The 19,068-nt window shown below is 37.3% G+C and overlaps 2 protein-coding genes and 1 pseudogene across 8 annotated transcripts; 2 read left to right on the top strand and 1 right to left on the bottom strand.

The window, feature by feature from the left end:
- Positions 1-321: 321 nt before the first annotated feature.
- Positions 322-2,203, bottom strand: LOC117924836 (60S ribosomal protein L21-2). Its single transcript, XM_034843542.1, has 2 exons — positions 1,925-2,203; positions 322-981 (listed from the first exon to the last, which is right to left on the bottom strand). The coding sequence occupies exons 1-2, from the start codon at positions 2,159-2,161 to the stop codon at positions 724-726; spliced, it is 495 nt and encodes a 164-aa protein (XP_034699433.1). The 5' UTR covers positions 2,162-2,203; the 3' UTR covers positions 322-723.
- A 1,545-nt stretch (positions 2,204-3,748) lies between these two features.
- On the top strand, positions 3,749-9,616 carry LOC117912089 (probable protein phosphatase 2C 40). Of its 7 annotated transcripts, none has more exons than XR_004650980.1 (8): positions 3,749-4,053; positions 4,496-4,606; positions 4,737-4,811; positions 6,650-7,967; positions 8,115-8,379; positions 8,767-8,894; positions 8,997-9,130; positions 9,300-9,385. XR_004650980.1 is itself a non-coding variant. In XM_034826564.1 (7 exons), the coding sequence occupies exons 4-7, from the start codon at positions 6,786-6,788 to the stop codon at positions 9,535-9,537; spliced, it is 1,809 nt and encodes a 602-aa protein (XP_034682455.1). In that variant the 5' UTR covers positions 3,749-3,979; positions 4,496-4,606; positions 4,737-4,811; positions 6,650-6,785; the 3' UTR covers positions 9,538-9,616. The 7 variants fall into 7 exon arrangements, 5 of the variants coding, with proteins under 5 accessions (XP_034682455.1, XP_034682449.1, XP_034682462.1 ...); XR_004650981.1 differs by having other exon boundaries at positions 9,296-9,336; XM_034826564.1 differs by lacking the exon at positions 8,997-9,130 and having other exon boundaries at positions 3,749-3,979; positions 8,767-8,890; positions 9,300-9,616.
- Positions 9,617-16,358: 6,742 nt separating this feature from the next.
- On the top strand, positions 16,359-18,485 carry LOC117921358 (annotated as a pseudogene).
- The last annotated feature ends 583 nt before the right edge of the window (positions 18,486-19,068 follow it).

The following is a 19,068-nucleotide window of genomic DNA, read 5'->3' as shown; positions in this document are numbered from 1 at the left end:
ATGATTTTTCAACTTTTTCCAAGAGTTTTCTAAATTTTGCCGATCACTTTTCTTTACTATACACTTAAGGTACCAAACCTTTGCTGCAGTAGCACACGATATATTCTCATGGATTTTTTCTCCACTATTAAGATTGATATACTAGTTTGAGACTAAAGGCAAATTTCATGTACATCATAAATTAAAACCATCAATGGCGATAATCAAATACTACAACTAAAAAAACCCCACTAAATTGTCAGCACAATCAACAAGACACACAGTTCAGCATTTTTCAGGGTTTGCAAAGATAACAGTTGATAAAAGCCACTGGTAAGTAAATGCTTTGAAATGGGTTCCTTCCCAGGACATACTTTTTCATTGATAGGCAAAAGGGAAAACATATATTAGAAGCTGTAGCTCAGTACACAGGAGGTATACATAAACGCCCAGTGGCGTATGGACAAAAGGAAAGCAACAAAAAAACCCTCCTACTAACTTTAGGATCCCTGGATGTAAGCCATCTCATTGAGCAAATTGATGCAATGTAAGCCGTGACCAGTATGCTATATCATACAAAAATTAGAGGAAAAAGGAAAGGCCTAAAGAGCATAAGTGTATCACAAGAAATCATCACACCATATGCTAAAATCATAGTAGCATAACAGGAAACAGCCTTCTAGAGTAGCATAACATTCTTAATAACAAGGGAAACCATAAAATTAATTCAAAGCAAGACATGAATCAGTATCCACCCTTGAGGTCATTCACCACATCATATGGGATTGGTGTAACTGTTTCTAGGGTGGCACCCTCCACCATGAAACCAGGCTTGGGTCCTTCTGGCTGTCTTTTTGTGCTAATCTTCTCCCCACGCTTTTTTGCCTCGGCTTTCGACTCATCGTTCTGAATTTTCCTCAGTTTAAATTCTTCCCTGCACCTTGATGGTTGAACATGTTCCACCCGCACATGGATCCTTTTCCTAATAATCCTATTCCCAACCTAAAATAACAATAAAGACTGGGATTAATTGCTCTGCACCTCCATATCAATAATTACATATGACATTGAAAATATGATTGTGTTCCTATCCAGGGTCCTTGGTAGCAAGAAACAACAGACAATCCAAAGTGCAAGGCTTAGGTTGGTTGAACTTAAGAGTGAAAAATCATCTGATTATGAAGTAAAACCCATCATTTCAATTGAGGAGACTTAAAATTTAATTCATGTCTCAATCAAGTTCATTGGAATCTCATTTCCATTAGCAGAGGTGAGATACAAGTTGAAATCCATCAAAGCCAACACCTTGTATTTGAGCCAAGAAATTTGAAACCACACAAGTTCCAAACCAACTGGATTTGTTTGGCTCAGAGGTGAGGAGAAACCCAATTTCCCAACACAGAGGATTATCATGGGACAAAATTTTTGAACTCAAAAGAATTGATTCTGGTTTTTGTACTTGATTTCTAGACGCCAGCAAGATGGTATATATGCTAGCTACAAGAATGTCAAAGTGGGCGCTTTACCTGTAAAAACATCGAAGAAGAATGCTGGAAGAAGGGCTGGATGGTTTAAACCAAATCAACCCAAATGATTTCGACAGGCATTGATTTAGGTTGTTGAAAAACTTGACTGTGTGTATGCAGGAAAGTCCTTATACTCAAATGCGTTGCTCCCAACAATACAGACAGAGTAAGCTAATGACCTCAAGTGTAGTGTGTTCATTATGCAACATGTAAAATGCCATCCAATGATGTGCTTGGCAACTCAGTTCAGCAATGCGAGTATCAAGTAAGAAGCTAAGTTAATGTCCATTCCCTCTGCAAAGCTATGGGGGCAGGTAATGAATTGGAAATATGAAAATGTTGAAGAGATCTGGATGCATAATAATGATAATAGAATGATGCAGCAGAGTAGAGAAAGACAAGGAGAAGAAGAGAGATGCCTGTTTGTTGACTTCAACGCCTATGGCACGCTTGGTGACGTTCCAGACCTTGCCGGTGCGGCCATGATAGAACTTGTGGGGCATACCCTTGTGAATGGCGCCGTTAACCTTGATATCCACGTAATCTCCAATCTTGTAGGTTCTGAGATAAACTGTGAGAGGGATGTAACCCTTCTTCCTGAATGGTCGAGCAAACAGATCCCTCGTCCTACTTCTAAGCCCGTGACCTGCCGGCATCTTCTTCTTCCCTCTTCTTCTACCTGCACTCCAAAACCCTACCCCCAATTTCTCCCACTTTCTCTATATATACCAGCCTCACCAAAAAAACACACACATGATGCTAGGGTTACCGTCAAGTCTTGGGCCCAATTCCTACTAAACCTAGCCCACTTCCACCACTCACATTTGGGCTTTTCCCCTTCCCACAACTCTTCCCAATAGAAGCAAAAATCGCAACTATAGTTATGCTATGTTTGGTTCTTGAAAAATTTGAGGAAAAATATAAGAAAAATAAAATAAAAAGAAAAAACGAAAGAAAAGAAAAAATGAAGGAAAAGAAAAAATAGATTTAAAATTAATAAATTATTTTTATATATTTCTTCAAACTCATTTCACTTAATTTTCTCAATTATATAAGAATTAAATAATTTTAAAATGTATAAAATTTTAACTAATTTTAATCATATTTAATTTTCTTTAAAAAAATTATAGTAAAACCAAATATGAGAAAACTTTTTTTTTTTTTTTTTTTTTTTAAATTCATCTTAACTTAGAAAACACTAAAGATAATTTTAATTAAATTATTATTTAAAAAATAAATAAAAATTGCTCATGCATTCATTTGGAGAGAAAAGTAAGGATCTCCTTGTGTTTAGGACTATGTTTAATAGCTCCAATGGAGCATTTTTAAATATTGTTTCCAACCTTCAAACTCTATTTTTATTCTTATCATAGTATTATTTTACAATAAGTAAAATACTTGGTGCATAGACTAATTAATTCGTCAATTATCTTTAGGCTGTCAATCATTTGCATTATGTTTAATATAATTGAAAACTCAGGAATGATTTATTTAAAAGAGTTTGAGATATGCAGGTACGAATGCGACCCACCCATGAACATAATTCAAGAAGAGGGTGACAGAGAGATAAGGGAAAAAGCAAAGTGCACGTATGTAGGCAGACCTCTACTCCTCTTACCATAGAAGGTGGAGAAATGAGATTGATGGATGGATGGATGGTGGCCTTTTCCCCTTCCTCCCAATCACCAATGGGTAAGGCCTTAAAGGCCTCCATCTGCCTTTTGTCTCTTCAACGTTGGGTAAGGCCATTTACATTACGTTACCCTTACATGTCACGTAACAAACTCCCCTTCATACAGTCATTGTCAGTCATGACTCATACCTAACGCTCCAATGGAAGAATGAGACAAATAAGTTAACATCCATTCAAAAGTGCCTTGGACATCTCTCAAATCTAACCCATCAATCCTCTGGCATCGCCTTTTTCATTTTTAGTAGACAACCCTGGACACCCACTACTTTCCCTTTCAATCCTCTTTGGTGCTTTCACCCGTCTTCTTCTCTATTTTTTACTTCTCTCAATATGCCTTGCCTCACCAAACAAGGAAATTACTACCCAACATAAACATTTATTTTTATTTTTTCTAAAAAGTAATAGAATTATGATAATTATCGGATAATGGTAATTTAATAAATAAAATGGTGAGTCCAGATGGACGTAGTAGTAATAGACAAGAAAGGGGAAGGTGGGGAGTGGGGGCCAGTTTCATTCATGCGTCCGTCCCGGATTTTGGCGTTTTGCTCGCCCCAGGGAGACACGCTCGTGTAGAAGCCATCGAGTCGCCTCGTAAATCTTTCACCGGCCACAGCCCACAGGCTCATCATCGTTGCCTGTTTCTCTCCCTTTCAAAGCCTTATCTTCTACTCATCGTTTTCCTTCCAAAACATCAGCTGACGTTCCTTCCCTCATTTTTCTTACTATTATTTATATATTTCCATTGCCCTCCACACGCTCCACTGTCTTGCTTACAAGAGTAAGATATACCGATTCTCTGTCCAATTTCCAATTTGCAATGGAGGTTTCTCTGTCCTCCTTGGGGATTGATTGGTTGGTCTTTGAATTTATTCTTTCTTTCATTTCTATGATTATTCAATTATTATTATTATTTAATTGCGTTTTGATTATGAATGTAATGATTCTGCAATTTCATTTGAAGGTAGATCTAAGTTTTTATGGATTTGGCCCATTTTTAATGGACACAGCCTATCTTCCCTCATCCCTCAGTTTGTAGAACTTTTGGATCTGAGTCTCTTGTGCCACTCATCCGTCTGAAATAGCTATTGCTCCCTGAAAATGGCCATTTTTTTTTTTTTTTAAAGTATATATGTTAAAGTATGAACATTTATTGGAGATGAATCCGTGTTTGTTATTTCTACATCTGTTTCCTTTGCCTCTTTGTATGTATCATTCAACTGGATATTTGAATAATTTGCTTCTGAAAGTGGTTATAATTCCTTTTCTACTAACTTTTGTGTGAAAATCACTCTAGGCGGTAGGCTTTGAATCAAGGCAATACAAACACCTCATCTTAACGAATACGGGAAATCGGAGAGACTTCAAGCGCCAGGCTATGCTTCGCATGTAAATGATGGAAACAGTGGTATTCTCTTTTAGACTAACCCGCTTTGAAGCTCTTTTAAGATTAAGCCCACATGCCTTTCTCTTTTTTTAATTTTTTCATTTGTTTTTAATGTTTCCTTACCCATTTCTTTCTGATGGTCACTAAACAGGGTCTGCAAACAATCCCATTGATACAGCACTCATGGGTTTATTTGTTAAGGATTGCACCACCATTTTTGCAACAGGTCCGTGGAGCTTTCCTTATTTCTTTCTGAATTTTTAGCTTTCCCCCACCCCACCCCCCCAACCTCCTTAATGGTACTTTCAGCAACCTTTTGATAATTACACAAAATTTATTGAATACTATTCTGTTATAGGCCTTTGTCTACCTGCATGAAGACTTGAAATGGATTGTTTGGATAACTTTATGGATTAAGGTTTTCCTTTCTGACTCTTACTATGTTGTACAATCCCATGCTTTAGAATTGTAAAAGCACAGGCTAACTTGAGCTCCTGGAATAGACTTGGCCCGAGGTTGAAGGCCCAATCATGTCAGCATTTGAGGAATGCTACAAAATCCCACCTCAAGGTGTCATTAGAACACTAGGACCACTTGTTTTTCACTTGATTGTAAAATTAAACTTCAATAGAATCAATTTGGCACCATCCTATGCTGCCTCATTTGGCTAAAAAAATTTCCTTATTGAACTTGATGTGGACCATGTGCATATTGAGGACTATGATATTGTGGTGTCTCTTGTTTTAGTGCACCGCAGAAGGAGACCAATATCAGCAGTCAAGCTCTTTTGAGCACAACACATCTATAGTTGTTTAAGAGCCAGTGATGACTCTTAGCAAAAACATGCAGCATGAGTAATGGTACTAACACCTAAGGTTAAAGTTAGTTGAAAGTTCTCTAGCTTTGATGCCTCTTAAGCTAATGAGTCAGTTATTAGTTCAAGCTTAGCTGATGATCCTTGAAATTATGTTTTGGGTGAGGTAGTAGACAACCTAGTCATGAATCGTGATGGTTGCATGCTAGGTACAACCATATTGCAAGTCTCTGTCTTGCATTGCTTCTGTAGCTTAATAGCTTATAAAGGGAGAAGTGCATACAAACATTTCTCATTATTTGCCTATTCTAGATAAGAATATTTTCCTTGTCTTTTTGGGATTTGCGTCTTCATATGGTTATGGTGATAAGGAATCACTTTTATCTTATTAAAAACTGGAGTTGATTGTTTTTATGCTCAATAAAATCCATAATTCTTTAAATTTCATTTGGCTCAGAGCCTTTTTTTTTTTTGTTGTGGAGAGTAGGCAGTCCTGTTGTTTCCAGGGATCCCTAAATAAAGAAAATTGTGAAAACCATTCTTGGGAGGGTCTAATGATCTTGTGAAATTCGTGATTAATGAAGAATTTCACCAAAATTTTCTGTACAACTTTTTATTTTTGTTCAGAAATTTTGAAACATGGCCATTGGACAATAATCAATGTCATTATAATTCTTTTCTATTCCATCTTTACTCATGGCCACCAAGGCCCCTTTATTATTTATTTGGGGGGTGTGGATTGTTTGGGTTGCAGGTAGGCACCAGGTTTGTTGGGGTTGTGTTTGATTTCAATAGTGGAATCAAAAGCAATTAATTAAGAAGGCATCACTGAAGATACCTGTGGGTTAAATAAAGCATTGAAGTGCTTAGAAATGAAACAGTTTTGTCACATTGGTCAAGTGTTTAAAGGCTTTCCAATCACACATGTATACTCTTCCTTACACACACATAAATAATGGCATCACCATTATATATTCAATTACTGGCCCAGGATCGGTTTTCTTCTTATTATTTGTTGGACCACAATGTAATTATAAATACTTACGATTCTTTTATCAGAAGCTCAAAGTAAATTTATTCTCTTCGACTAGCTTGTTGAAAATATTTATTTAGGCATTTTATTTTATTGTTTTCCCTTTTGTCCAGTAACAATTTCTCTGCAATTATTTTCCATCTAAAAAACTGAACCCTAATAGGTTCATTTTTTATGCTAACAGCTAACCATATTTCTTTATAATATTTTGCAACAGACTCAACTTCTGTCAATATCTAAATGTTTGAAACTCTGTCATTAGTCTACAATTGGGTGTGCGTTGCCTGCTGTGAGCAAGAACAATTTGTTATCAGCATGAACTGAACACCTTTCCATCCTTACATTTAGAAATAATGAGAAGACCAGAAGACATCCCTGTTCCTTCAAGGGATCTAAGTGTTAGTTTTGGCTATCAATGCAGCACTACCAGCCCTCCCTCTGTTAATGTACCAAATGGAATTGATTTTTCGGATGGGTTCATGATTCAAAATTCTAATATGAAAACGAGGAGTAGTTCGTTTTCTTGTCTGTCTGGTGCTGCTCTTAGTGCTAATGCCACTCTGGCAAACACAAATATCTGTAATGGTTTTATTGGAGAGGAGATCCTGCCTAGTCTTGATTCGCCAAGATCATTTAAAAGAATGGCATCTTCCCCCTCTCTTTCACGAGTAGACTCTGTCTTCTCATCCTCTCAAAGCAGTATGACTACATTAGGTGGAAGTGCATCAACAGAGAATGACTTTGTTGAAAGTGAAAGGAACTTGTGGAAATCAATGAGTGCTCCTACCAGAATAGAATCCTCCAGCTTTCTCAATGCGATTGACGTACAAATGGCTGGTGGAGCTGCAGGTGAGGACAGAGTCCAAGCTGTGTGTTCTGAAGAAAATGGATGGCTCTTCTGTGGCATATATGATGGATTTAATGGTCGGGATGCTGCTGACTTTTTAGCTGGAACTCTTTATGAGAACATTGGGTTTTATCTGCATTTGCTGGAATGGCGTGCAAAGAAGCACCATGATCCATTTGAAAGTACCTTAGAAGATGACACAGTCAGGAATGAAATGTTTGGGCATATTGCACCCAACATTTCAGATTCTGGAGGGATAGGAACTATCGTTCCACATTCTTCAAGTGGAGAATTCACATGTGAACGGTTCCACCATAGTGTGACGGATTGCCTTATTTGGGCTGTTGCCCAAGCTGAAAGTGATTTTATGTACATGGTTGAACAGGAAATGGAAGATCGGCCTGACCTAGTGTCTGTTGGATCATGCATCTTGGTGGGGCTTCTTCATGGGAACAACTTCTATGTTTTAAATTTAGGTGATAGCAGGGCCATACTAGCAACAAATGAGACTCGAGAGGATGGTAAATTGAAGGCCATCCAGCTGACAGAAACTCATACTGTGGACAATGAAATTGAATATAGAAAACTTTTGGATGATCACCCTGAAGATCCTTCACCTGTCCTTAATGGAAGAGTGAAAGGAAAGCTAAAGCTAACCCGGGCATTTGGAGTTGGTTATCTTAAAAAGGTACTCATTGTTTTTCTTCCTTTTCTTTTTCCCCTTTTTGGCAGGGAAAGGGGGTGCTTGTTATGTTTCAACATTAATAGTTTCTCTTTAAGAAAAAAGAAAAAAGTCATTTCTAACTTTCTCTTGCACACTTTTTAAATTCCACAGAGCAAAATGAATGATATGCTGATGGGCATTCTTCGAGTACGAAATTTGTGCAGTCCTCCTTATGTTTACACACATCCATTCACCATGAGCCATACAGTGTCAGAGAAAGATCAATTCATTGTTTTGGGAAGTGATGGACTCTTTGATTTCTTCAGCAATGATGAAGTTGTGCAACTTGTGCATCTTTTTATTCAGCATAACCCCTCTGGTGATCCTGCAAAACATCTGGTTGAACAGCTCATCCTCAAAGCAGCTGATAATGCAGGTATTTCTTATTCCTTCTTTCTATTCAATTTGATGTGCATGCCTCATGATTTGGGTTTTTTTTTTCCTCTTTGGTGTCTATCTATTTTTTGTTTCTGGGAAATTCCCCATCCCATGGATTACATGTCAAATCTGTGTGTGTACGCACATGCGTGTTCCCACTTTGCTGGTTAGATCTATCTCCCCGCTTCAGTGAGCTGGGTTTCATGTCCAACAGTCCAAGTACCCTAATCAATAGAGAACATAGCATATAAAAAATATACTGATTAATGCACCTCCCCTATCTCTCTTAGACTTTCGGGTCACAGTTTCATCTTTTTTTTTGGGGGGGGAAATTGAATCAATTATATAGGTTCATTGCCAAATTCTGACTATTGTTCTCATGTAGGCTTCAGTACTGAAGAGTTGATGATGATACCTGCTGGGAGAAGAAGGAAGTACCATGACGATGTTACTGTTATTGTAATCATGCTTGGTAATAAGCAATGGACTTCTACTGCTTCAACATCTCTGTAGGTATGCAGTATGCATTGTTTTGTGTCTTGTTCTGTTTTGTCAAGATTGGATTATTGTGCTAATGGATGATGACTAGTTGTGTGGTTGCTCTATATTTTCCAGCCCTTAAACACCCCATTTTTTTAGGAAGCTGTTGGCCATCAGATTAGCTCTCTCTTTCTGTATGTGCATGCCTTCTCTGCTAGTTCTTTTCTTTCTGCTACTCCTATAAAGATTCTTTACCAAGCATATAGAAGGTCTGTTCTTACTGTGTCACTTTAAACTAGCTGAGCTTGTGTTTTGTTTTGGTTTTTTAAGCAAAAAGAAGTTTAAGTTTTACCAAGTCAATAGAAACTAAGCCAAGTCTAATGTCTGTATGGTTTTCCCGGACATCCCAGTTTATTGGTTTATTGATGTGCTAGACAGAGACAAGCAGTTAATCTGGAAAATAAAGGCAAGGGTAGAAGCACCATCCTCACTACTGTCAATTTGCATGGGAGGTCAATTCCTGCCTTCTGCTATTAATCCTAAGGTCGATCAGTCCCTCAGCCTACTAGTTGGACGCAGGAAGGAGTATGAGTGGAAAGCACCCGCTAGCTGGGCCATCTCTTCCTATTTGTTGGATTATAGGACTCTTATATTGTTTTCTGATACTTATATGTAGGATTCAACTGAGTTTAAATCCATTGTATAATTAAATTTCGTATCAAGTAATGGGTTATTTCTCCATAATTTAAGTCCCAGCTAGAACTAAGCTCTCATCACTATCAGCAGTAGAATTGGTTCCTCAAGTATAAATGTGAAATAGTAAATTGCAGCAGCAAGTATTTTTGAATAGTGGCCCTGTTGTAGCTTTGTCCTGGTGAAGATGGCCTCAGAAGCATAAATGGGCTATGTCATCTTGCAGAAATCTATGAGTCCGTAGTGCTGATGGACATAGCCATAGCTCAACTTCTTTCAATTTTGTGGGAACTGTTGAAACTTGACCGGTGAATTTCGAGATGATGATGTACGCTAGATGTGCATGAGCTTTAGTGTGACACCATAATTAGAAAGAAAATCCAATTCATGTGGCATGGATCTTTGATTGTTAATTCATGAGGCCAGAGTAATAGAATCCATGATTCGAACCAGAAGTTGCAAGAAATGTGAAAAGGTTGGTATCACCATTTACCTATTCCTATTCACAAGCTTTCACTGGAACCTTCCCTTGCCCGGTCCGGGAGCGGGAGCGGGAGCAGGAGCAGGGGCCAAACTATATTTTACAAACTGGATCAAGCCAAGCCTGAGATCATTACGTCACAATGGGAGACAAATTATAACAGGCCCAGTAAAAAGAGGGTGTTGGATGGTGGGTGGAGGCCCGAACGCATGCACAGGTGGTGGTGGGAATGATGCAAGCATAGGGAGGAGCCAACCACAGCCATACTTTCGTTTCTTAATTTACTAATTCTAAAGCTCCATTTTTATTTTTATTTTTTACTTTTTTAATCTAACAGTATTCTCTGAGTTTGCCGGCCTCCGCTGTTCAGGTTTGCTTCCCTTTGCCTGTAACAACACTCAGATTTTCTCTTCCTAGTTGCCTTCCAGACATCTGTTGTCCGTTTCATAATTTCCTCTCAAAACCTCTATTTATCTTTCCCTTTCTGTTTCCTTTTGGCGGTGATCTTACTTGTAATTTCATCAACCAAAAATCAACTTATCAGAGCTGCTATTCTATGGAATCCATAGATAGGTCGAACAAGCATAACAGCAGTTGATGATTTGAATGGCCTTATCAGAAGTTGTTCCAAAGGAATAGAGTTGTTTGCTTCACATTTGCAAGGCCTTTATGTCATACTTGTATCAATAGGCCCAATTATACCCAGATTTCTTTTCCACATAAAAGAAGGAACTTTAAGGAGCAGATCCCTGCTACTTTGAACATTAGGGCTTTTGTTCTCATTTATTACCCACTATGCTATCTAGTTGTCACAAACATAATGTTTTCCCTCATTTTTTTTGGTACTGCAGCACTTAAACTAGTCTTTTCCATCCTGTTAGGAAGTGTCCCAAATTCCTAATTAGTATAGATTCCTTTTTGTAAAGAATATTATATAGAATATTTCTAGGTTGATATATTATTGTAATATTAGACTTCCTTATAGAATAAGGAAGGTTGTTGGAAATATCTCTATAAATATTCTAGGTTATGAGGGGAAAAAGTTATGAGATGGAGATGGGCCTGTAGAGACTATACAAGGTGGATAGAGATGTGAGGAAGAACGGGAGGTACCCGGTGGAGCGAGATGACTCGTAGCAAGGTATGGATACAAGGAGTGGGGAAACATGGGATGTTTCGGGAACCCAATAGTTGTATCTGGTTCTGTCCTCTGTAATATTCTCTATTGTATAGTGGAATCATTATCTCTCATTCGTGGACGTAGGCATGGTTGGCCGAACCACGTTAAAACCTCGTGTACCGTATGTGTGATTGTTTTATCTTTGTGTTCTTGAACTAACATTGTTGGCATCAAAGCTTTCGTTGGCACTACAACTGGTATCAGAGCTTGGGTTGAAAATTTCTGGAAGAGCAAAAGATCACAAAGCACACAAGATGAAAACAAAAGGAATTTTCACTGAAGGTGGAGTCGATTGCTCTCTCGTGGTGATATGATACAAAAAGGTTTGTGTCATGGAGAGATTGAAGATTAACTTCATGGAATTTGGTCCAAGGTGGAGATTGTTAGGAAGTGTCCTAAATTCCTAATTAGTATAGATTCCTTTTTGTAAAGAATATTATATAGAATATTTCTAAGTTGATATATTATTGTAATATTAGACTTCCTTATAAAATAAGGAAGGTTGTTGGAAATATCTCTATAAATATTCTAGGTCATGAGGGGAAAAAGTTATGAGATGGAGATGGGCCTGTAGAGACGATACAAGGTGGATAGAGATGTGAGGAAGAACGGGAGGTACCCGGTGGAGCGAGAGGGCTCGTAGTAAGGTATGGATACAAGGAGTGGGGAAACATGGGATGTTTCGGGAACCCAACAGTTGTATCTGGTTCTGTCCTCTGTAATATTCTCTATTGTATAGTGGAATCATTATCTCTCATCCGTGGACGTAGGCATGGTTGGCCGAACCACGTTAAAACCTCGTGTACCGTATGTGTGATTGTTTTATCTTTGTGTTCTTGAACTAACATTGTTGGCATCAAAGCTTTCGTTGGCACTACAACACATCCCACATGAGAGACATTGTGAGAAAAGTGCACGACACCCGGTTATAAGGAAACACTCCAACTCCTTAAACAAGAATCCCTACAACCCTCTTTTGATGACTTCATGTTGAGAATGTCTAGCAAATCACAACATTTATAGACATCTAAACTTTACCATGTGATAGAGATTAACTAAACTAATTAATTTCGTCTTACCTAGGAAGTGGACACTTTCAAATTTGAAATAAAATGTCTTGATCATTTGCCACTTGTTTGGTTGCATGCATTGCTTAGTTATGATCTTGTCACCTATTTCCAAAGCTTAGCAACCTACTCACTTGTCACACCACCTATATAGGGATTTTGTTGAGATTTTTGACAAGAGTACGGTAGTTTTAAAAATTAATTCATAAACTATCGCAGTGAAAAAAATAATTCCAAATTTACCATAAATTTGGCAAGGTAGGAAAGAGAAAAATATATTTTTTTTATTATATATAAAAAAATTGTCTTTCCAAAATACTTAAAAAAGTGAGAGATCTTTTCTTTGAAGAGATGATTTTATAAAAAGAAAAATGTAAAAAGTGGGAAATCGTCTAGAGAAGATTTTCAAAAAAAAGAAAAAAGGAAATTGTCTTTTCAAGAGACCATTTTCTCAAAAAAAAAAAAAAAAAAAAAAAACCCTTCTAAAATCCATTTTTCCATTCCCTAAAAATAATATACTTATACAATAATATAATTATTATATATATATATATATATATATATATATATATATATATATATTAAAATTAATTAATTTTATTTACTAAATTTAATATATAAAAATAATTATAATTATTAAGATATTTATCAACAATAATATTTATAAAATATAAATTATGTTTGACATTCCATATTTAGAAAATTTATATTAAATTAGATATTGAATTAATTTTTTGTTTCTTAACCTTCAAAATTTTCTTTGAATTAATTCAATTAATTATAATTAATAAATTTGTTTAATTTGATATTATTTTTATTTATAAGATAAATAATATTTATCTATTTTTTTCTTTCATTTTGGAATTAGAAAAAATATTATCAATTTTATGTGAAAAATGAGTTTATAAAAAAAAAAATTTATTATTAATTTATTAAATAATTATATGATTTTTGAAGTTTTTTTTTTTTTTGAGAAAATCGATTTCTCACTTTTTGGTTTTGTTTTTTTTTGTTTATAAAATTAATTAATTTTATTTACTAAATTTAATATATAAAAATATTTATAATTATTAAGATATTTATCAACAATAATATTTATAAAATATAAATTATGTTTAACATTCCATATTTAAAAAAATTATATTAAATTAGATATTGAATTAATTTTTTTTTCTTAACCTTCAAAATTTTCTTTAAATTAATTCAATTAATTATAATTAATAAAATTACTTTAATTTGATATTGTTTTTTATTTATAAGATAAATAATATTTATCTATTATTTTTTGTTTCTTTCATTTTGGAATTTAAAAAAAAATTATTATCAATTTTATGTGAAAAATGAGTTTATAAAAAGAAAAATTATTATTAATTTATTAAATAATTATATGATTTTTGAAGTTTTTTTTTTTTTTTTTTTTTTTTTTTGAGAAAATTTCTCACTTTTTGGTTTTGGTTTTTATTTTTTATTTTGGTTAAAATAGTCTTTTTGAAGAGATGATTTCCCTTTTTTTTTTTTTTGACAATTTCCCAAATTTTATAATTTTTTTTTTTTTAAACAAAAACGTGCTTTAAAAGATAATTTCTCACTTTTTGAAGACACATTTCTCCCCTTATTTTTTTTCCAGGAAATCCTCCATTTAAGAGACAATTTTAGTCACAAGATTTTTTTTGAAAAAATATATATATTTTTCTCTTTCCTACATGTCCAAAACTACTTAAATTTGAAATTTTTTTTTTTTTTACTATGATAGCTTTAGAATTATTTTTTCAAACTGTCGTACTCTTATAAAAAAATCTAACTTAGTTGCATTCCTTTTTTGCTACCTGCTCCTTTGTTGTAAATCACTTGGCTCAAGCCATGTGCATAGCACATTTTAGCCCACCAATGTCATGCTTCTGTTGTGCCAGAAGTCTCTTACTTGGACTTCCCTTAATGCTAAGGTGCCATACCCTTGTTTCTTCATGTCTTAGTGTCATCCGTTGTTTGGACTCTCCCCAGTGTGAAGTGTTGCATGTTGTTAAGCCCAAGAGTACCATTCAATCCCCTATTATGTTTCTAGGCAGGCCATATGTGCTAAGAATTCTCTTAGCCCACATTCTTTGTGCAACATTGCCTTAGTGTCTTAGTGTGCTAAGCCATTTTCTTATGTCATGACCCATGTTTCTTGTATTGTTGGCCCATCTATGTCAACCTTGCTAGATTCTTTCATTTGAGGCATGCATTGACTATATTATATGCCATAACTGCGTTCCATGTTATTGCGCCTACGGGTTGCACAACACTCATGGCATTGTGTCCATGCATGCGTGCTAGGTAGAATCACCATCTCATCTTTCTCATGTTTGGGACCCTCATGTCATGATCTTGATGCAGCATAACCCATGCCACTATTATCATCTTTGAGTGAGCCACCCCTCCTTAAAGAGCATAATTGCTAAAGCGTCATGAGGAGATATCGTAGGTACTTATATAGGTATAATCAATTTTCTAAAATAAAAAAAAACCTGAAAATTTATTTTTGCACTTGAAAACCCCTTCTCAAGACATCCACTTTGAAGGAAAAAAATTAGTTCCCATAAATCTAAACTTTGTACATTGGATAGAAAGTGTGGAAGCATAACATGTCTTCTTCCCATAGCTAGAGTGCATTTCCTCACTAGCCCCAATTCAAACAGCCTTACGTCCATGTCGTGTCACCACAAAACCAACTTACTTGTCTGATTATCATTGTTACATCATTGAACACATTTCTTCTAAGCCTTTTCTATATCCTATTTCCTCTTGCTTGAGTTACCACAAGCTTTCCAGGCCATACCGTGAATTTGTTCTCGCCATTAGTTCTCAAACCGAACCAACATCATTCTCTTAGGCCATTTTCTCAAGTGTGGCGCGATGCTATGAATACTGAATTCCAGGCATTGGAAAGCAATGACACTTGGTCCATTTGCTCTCTTCCCATTGGCAAACAAGCGATTGGTTGTAAATAGGTGTACAAAGTCAAGTTTCGAGCTGATGGCACTATGGATAGGTACAAAGCACGCCTTGTGGCTAAGGGATTTACACAACAAGAAGGTATTGATTATCTTGATACCTTCTCTCCTATTGCCAAGCTAGTTACTGTTAAAATGTTGCTTTCTTTAGTTGCAATTCATGGCTGGTCTCTCACTCAACTTGATGTCACTAATGCATTCCTTCATGGTGACCTTATGGAGGAAGTTTACATGAATCTTCCCCTTGGATACACTTGCCGTGAAGGGGAATATTTGCCTCCTAATGCTGTGTGCAGGCTGCATAAGTCTATCTATGGCTTGAAACAGGTCTCCCGTCAATGGTTCCACAAGTTTTCCAATACTCTCTTATCAGAAGGTTTTGTTCAATCAACCAATGATCACACCTTGTTCACAAAATATCAAGATACTTATTTCTTAGCTCTTTTGATCTACGTTGATGACATCATTATTGCTAGTAATGATCAACTTGCTGTGGATACTTTAAAGCATGCCCTCAATTGCAAGTTTAAGATGAAAGACTTGGGGCCACTCAAATATTTTCTAGGCTTGGAAGTGGCTCGATCTATTGCTGGTATCTCTATTTGTCAACGCAAGTATGCATTGGAATTGCTCTCAGACACTAGACATTTGGGTTGCAAACTTGCCACCATTCCTATGGATCATAATTTGAAACTATCTCAAGATGATGGTGACTTGATTGAAGATCCTACCAGCTATAGGCGACTCATTGGTAAGCTGTTATATCTTACTATTACTCGTCCTGACCTGAGCTATTCTGTAAATTGTCTCAGCCAATTCTTAGCAGCCCCTCGCAAGCCACATCTTCAGGTTGTTTTTCGCATTTTACAGTACATCAAGCGAACCCCAAGCCAAGTACTTTTCTTTTCATCAAATTCCAAAGTGCAACTCAAAGCCTTCGCAAATTCTGATTGGGCCTCTTATCCTGACACTCGTCATTCTGTTTATGGTTTTTGTGTGTTTCTTGGGACCTCCCTCATCTCTTGGAAGTCCAAGAAACAACCGATTGTCTATTGTTCATCTGCTGAAGCCGAGTACCGATCCATGGCCAACACTACTTGTGAGATTCTGTGGCTCTTGTCTCTTCTTCACGACTTGAAGATAGCCCATCATGGGCCAACTGTTCTTTACTGTGACAACCAAGCTGCTCTCCACATTGTAGCAAACCCAGTCTACCATGAGCACACCAAACATATTGAGATTGATTGTCATATCATTCGAGAGAAGATTCAAGCTAGGATTCTCAAGACTCTACATGTTACCTCCCAAAACCAACTTGCTGACATTCTTACTAAGGTTCTCCATCCCAGTCAATTTCATGGTCTCTTGAGCAAGATGGGAATTGATCATGATCTATATTCTCCATCTTGATGGGGAATTTTAGCATATTAGTTTTGGTTTTTTATATTTATTTTATTTTTTTCTGTTATAACCAATAGTTGGTTAAGTCGTTTTTTTTTCTACAGCTCCTTATGCGTGACTTCTATTATAAAAGGCATTTTGGCTACTTTGTTTTAGGGTTCTCTGTACAACTCATATTTCTATCAATGAAAGGAGAATTCGTCAATTTTTCTCTCCATTTTCCCTTGTAATACACTTCAAATTTTTGCCTAATTGAGCCATCCTATGGTTCCTTGCGTGTCATGTCCACCTACTGCTTGTTGCCACCGCATGCTAGCATTCCATGTTGCCGCCCTCAAGTTACCACCAAACCATTGCCTTGCATTATGGCATCTCTCCTCTTGCCTTGATATGATCTTTAGCCTTGCTTGGCACCTGGTCTCATGTATGACACCTCACTCCACATGCCATAGACACTCATAGGTGCGAGGTGTCACCACATGAGGCTTTGATTCTATGTTAACCATGTTATGTTAGAACACTAATATGTTCAAATTAGAACTTTAGCTTCAAATCTCTCAACCTGATTTAAATAGAATCAGCATAAGTTGAGCTTCTTTACATGTGATGGATGTAATGAATATGGATGTTATTGGGTGCATTGTATATATAAGAGTTGATTTTGTTGGCTAATTTGGTTATTGGGGGTGGGAGGATTGGACTAGGGATAAGAGGTACAAGAAGAGTGGAGCAGTGAAGGCAAAACTTAAGGTAGCAATAAATGGATTTGGAAGAATAGGAAAGAATTTCTTGAGGTGCTGGCACAGCAGGAAGGACTCTCCCCTCTAGAGGTTGTGGCCATAAACGACACAGGTGGTGTGAAGCAGGCATCCCACCTCGTCAAGTACGACTCCATACTTGGCATCTTTGAGGCAGAAGTTAAGCCTGTGGGTGATGATCCCATCTCAGTGGATGGAAAGGTGATCAAAGTGGTGTCCGGCCGCAATCCCCTTACTCTACCTGGAAGGATTTGGGAGTAGATCTAGTGATAGAAGGGGTGGGTATTTGTAGACAGGGAGGGTGCAGGTAAGCACATTGAGGCTGGGGCCAAGAAGGTGCTCATCACTACCCTGGCAAGGGTGATATTCCAACCTACGTGGTTGGTGTTAATGCTGAAACATACAATCCGGCCGAGCCCATCATCAGCAATGCCTCTTGCACCACTAATTGCCTCGCCCCATTTGTCAAGATCCTGGACCAGAAATTTGGTAATTCATCAAATCATTCATTTACTCAATTTAAATCCTACAATACAATATACAAATCATCATCTTCATATGAATATCAATGGTGTTCCATATGATAGGAATCATAAAGGGTACAATGACCACCACTCACTCTTACACTGGCGACCAGAGACTTTTTTATGCAAGCCACCGGGTCCTCAGGCGTGTGCGTGCTGCTGTTCTCAACATAGTCCCAACTTCAACAGGTGCTACAAAGGCTGTGGCCCTAGTCCTTCCTAATCTCAAAGGAAAGCTCAATGGCATTGCCCTCCGTGTGCCCACATCCAACGTCTCAGTGGTGGACCTTGTTGTCCTGGTTAACGACAGTGAGACTTTTGCAGAGGAGGTGAATGTAGCTTTCAGGAACAGTGCAGAGAAGGAGCTCAATGGGATACAGTCAATGTGCGATGAACCACTTGTATCAGTAGACTTTAGGTGCTCTGATGTATCCTCCACGGTCGACTCATCCCTTACCATGGTTATGGGAGATGACATGGTTAAGGTGGTGGATCTGGCTGACATTGTTGCCAACAATTGTAAGTGATCTTCCATTATCTGCAGGCTATACATTATTAATACCAATTATTTTCCATGGGGCTCCAAGATTTGCGGCATTCACCATATGAAAAGTGTACTAGAACGATACCTGGACTAGTCTTGTGAGTTTTATCCATCCCATTCAAGAACCAAGGAGAACACAATCCGTACTTGAGCATATAACAGTCTAAAAATTTTGAATGCCGGTTAGAAGCTGGATATATCTCAATGAAACCAAATTCTGAATCTAGTTTGTATGGATTGTTCAATGAGAAGAAGTTGGGATTGTAGGGAGGGACCCCTCCCCCTGATGACACGTGGCGCGCTTCGCTATCCGGAGCAATTCCATCCGACTCCCCAAAGAGGGACACGTGGCGCGCTCCCCTATCCGGACTCCCTCGGGGAGAGGCACACGGCACTCGCGAACATCACACCCGGACTATAACATATCCTATCTGGATATGTTGTCTGGATCATTGACTAAAGTGAGCAAGCCTTGGTACGTCATTCCGACAACCTGCCATAGCCCACGTTCCGCCGTCTGCAGAGCGAAAGGACAGAAATGATGGCAAGTCGCTTCCCACGATCTC

The sequence above is a fragment of the Vitis riparia genome, chromosome 1, assembly GCF_004353265.1.
Source record: "Vitis riparia cultivar Riparia Gloire de Montpellier isolate 1030 chromosome 1, EGFV_Vit.rip_1.0, whole genome shotgun sequence".
NCBI classification, from domain to species: Eukaryota; Viridiplantae; Streptophyta; class Magnoliopsida; order Vitales; family Vitaceae; genus Vitis; species Vitis riparia.
Note: the sequence above shows the minus strand (reverse complement) of the source record. Positions and strands in the feature narration are given on the sequence as shown.

What these genes read in the sequence shown, in the direction of transcription:
- LOC117912089 (XM_034826564.1), top strand. Translation starts at nt 6,786, where the DNA reads ATGAGAAGACCAGAAGACATCCCTGTTCCTTCAAGGGATCTAAGTGTT. An exon ending in CAAAGCAGCTGATAATGCAG is followed by an intron (nt 8,380 to 8,766) that starts GTATTTCTTATT and finishes GTTCTCATGTAG; the next exon opens with GCTTCAGTACTGAAGAGTTG. An exon ending in TCTACTGCTTCAACATCTCT is followed by an intron (nt 8,891 to 9,299) that starts GTAGGTATGCAG and finishes TGTGCTAGACAG; the next exon opens with AGACAAGCAGTTAATCTGGA.
- LOC117924836 (XM_034843542.1), bottom strand. Translation starts at nt 2,161, where the DNA reads ATGCCGGCAGGTCACGGGCTTAGAAGTAGGACGAGGGATCTGTTTGCT. An exon ending in GCGTTGAAGTCAACAAACAG is followed by an intron (nt 982 to 1,924) that starts GCATCTCTCTTC and finishes TTGTTATTTTAG; the next exon opens with GTTGGGAATAGGATTATTAG.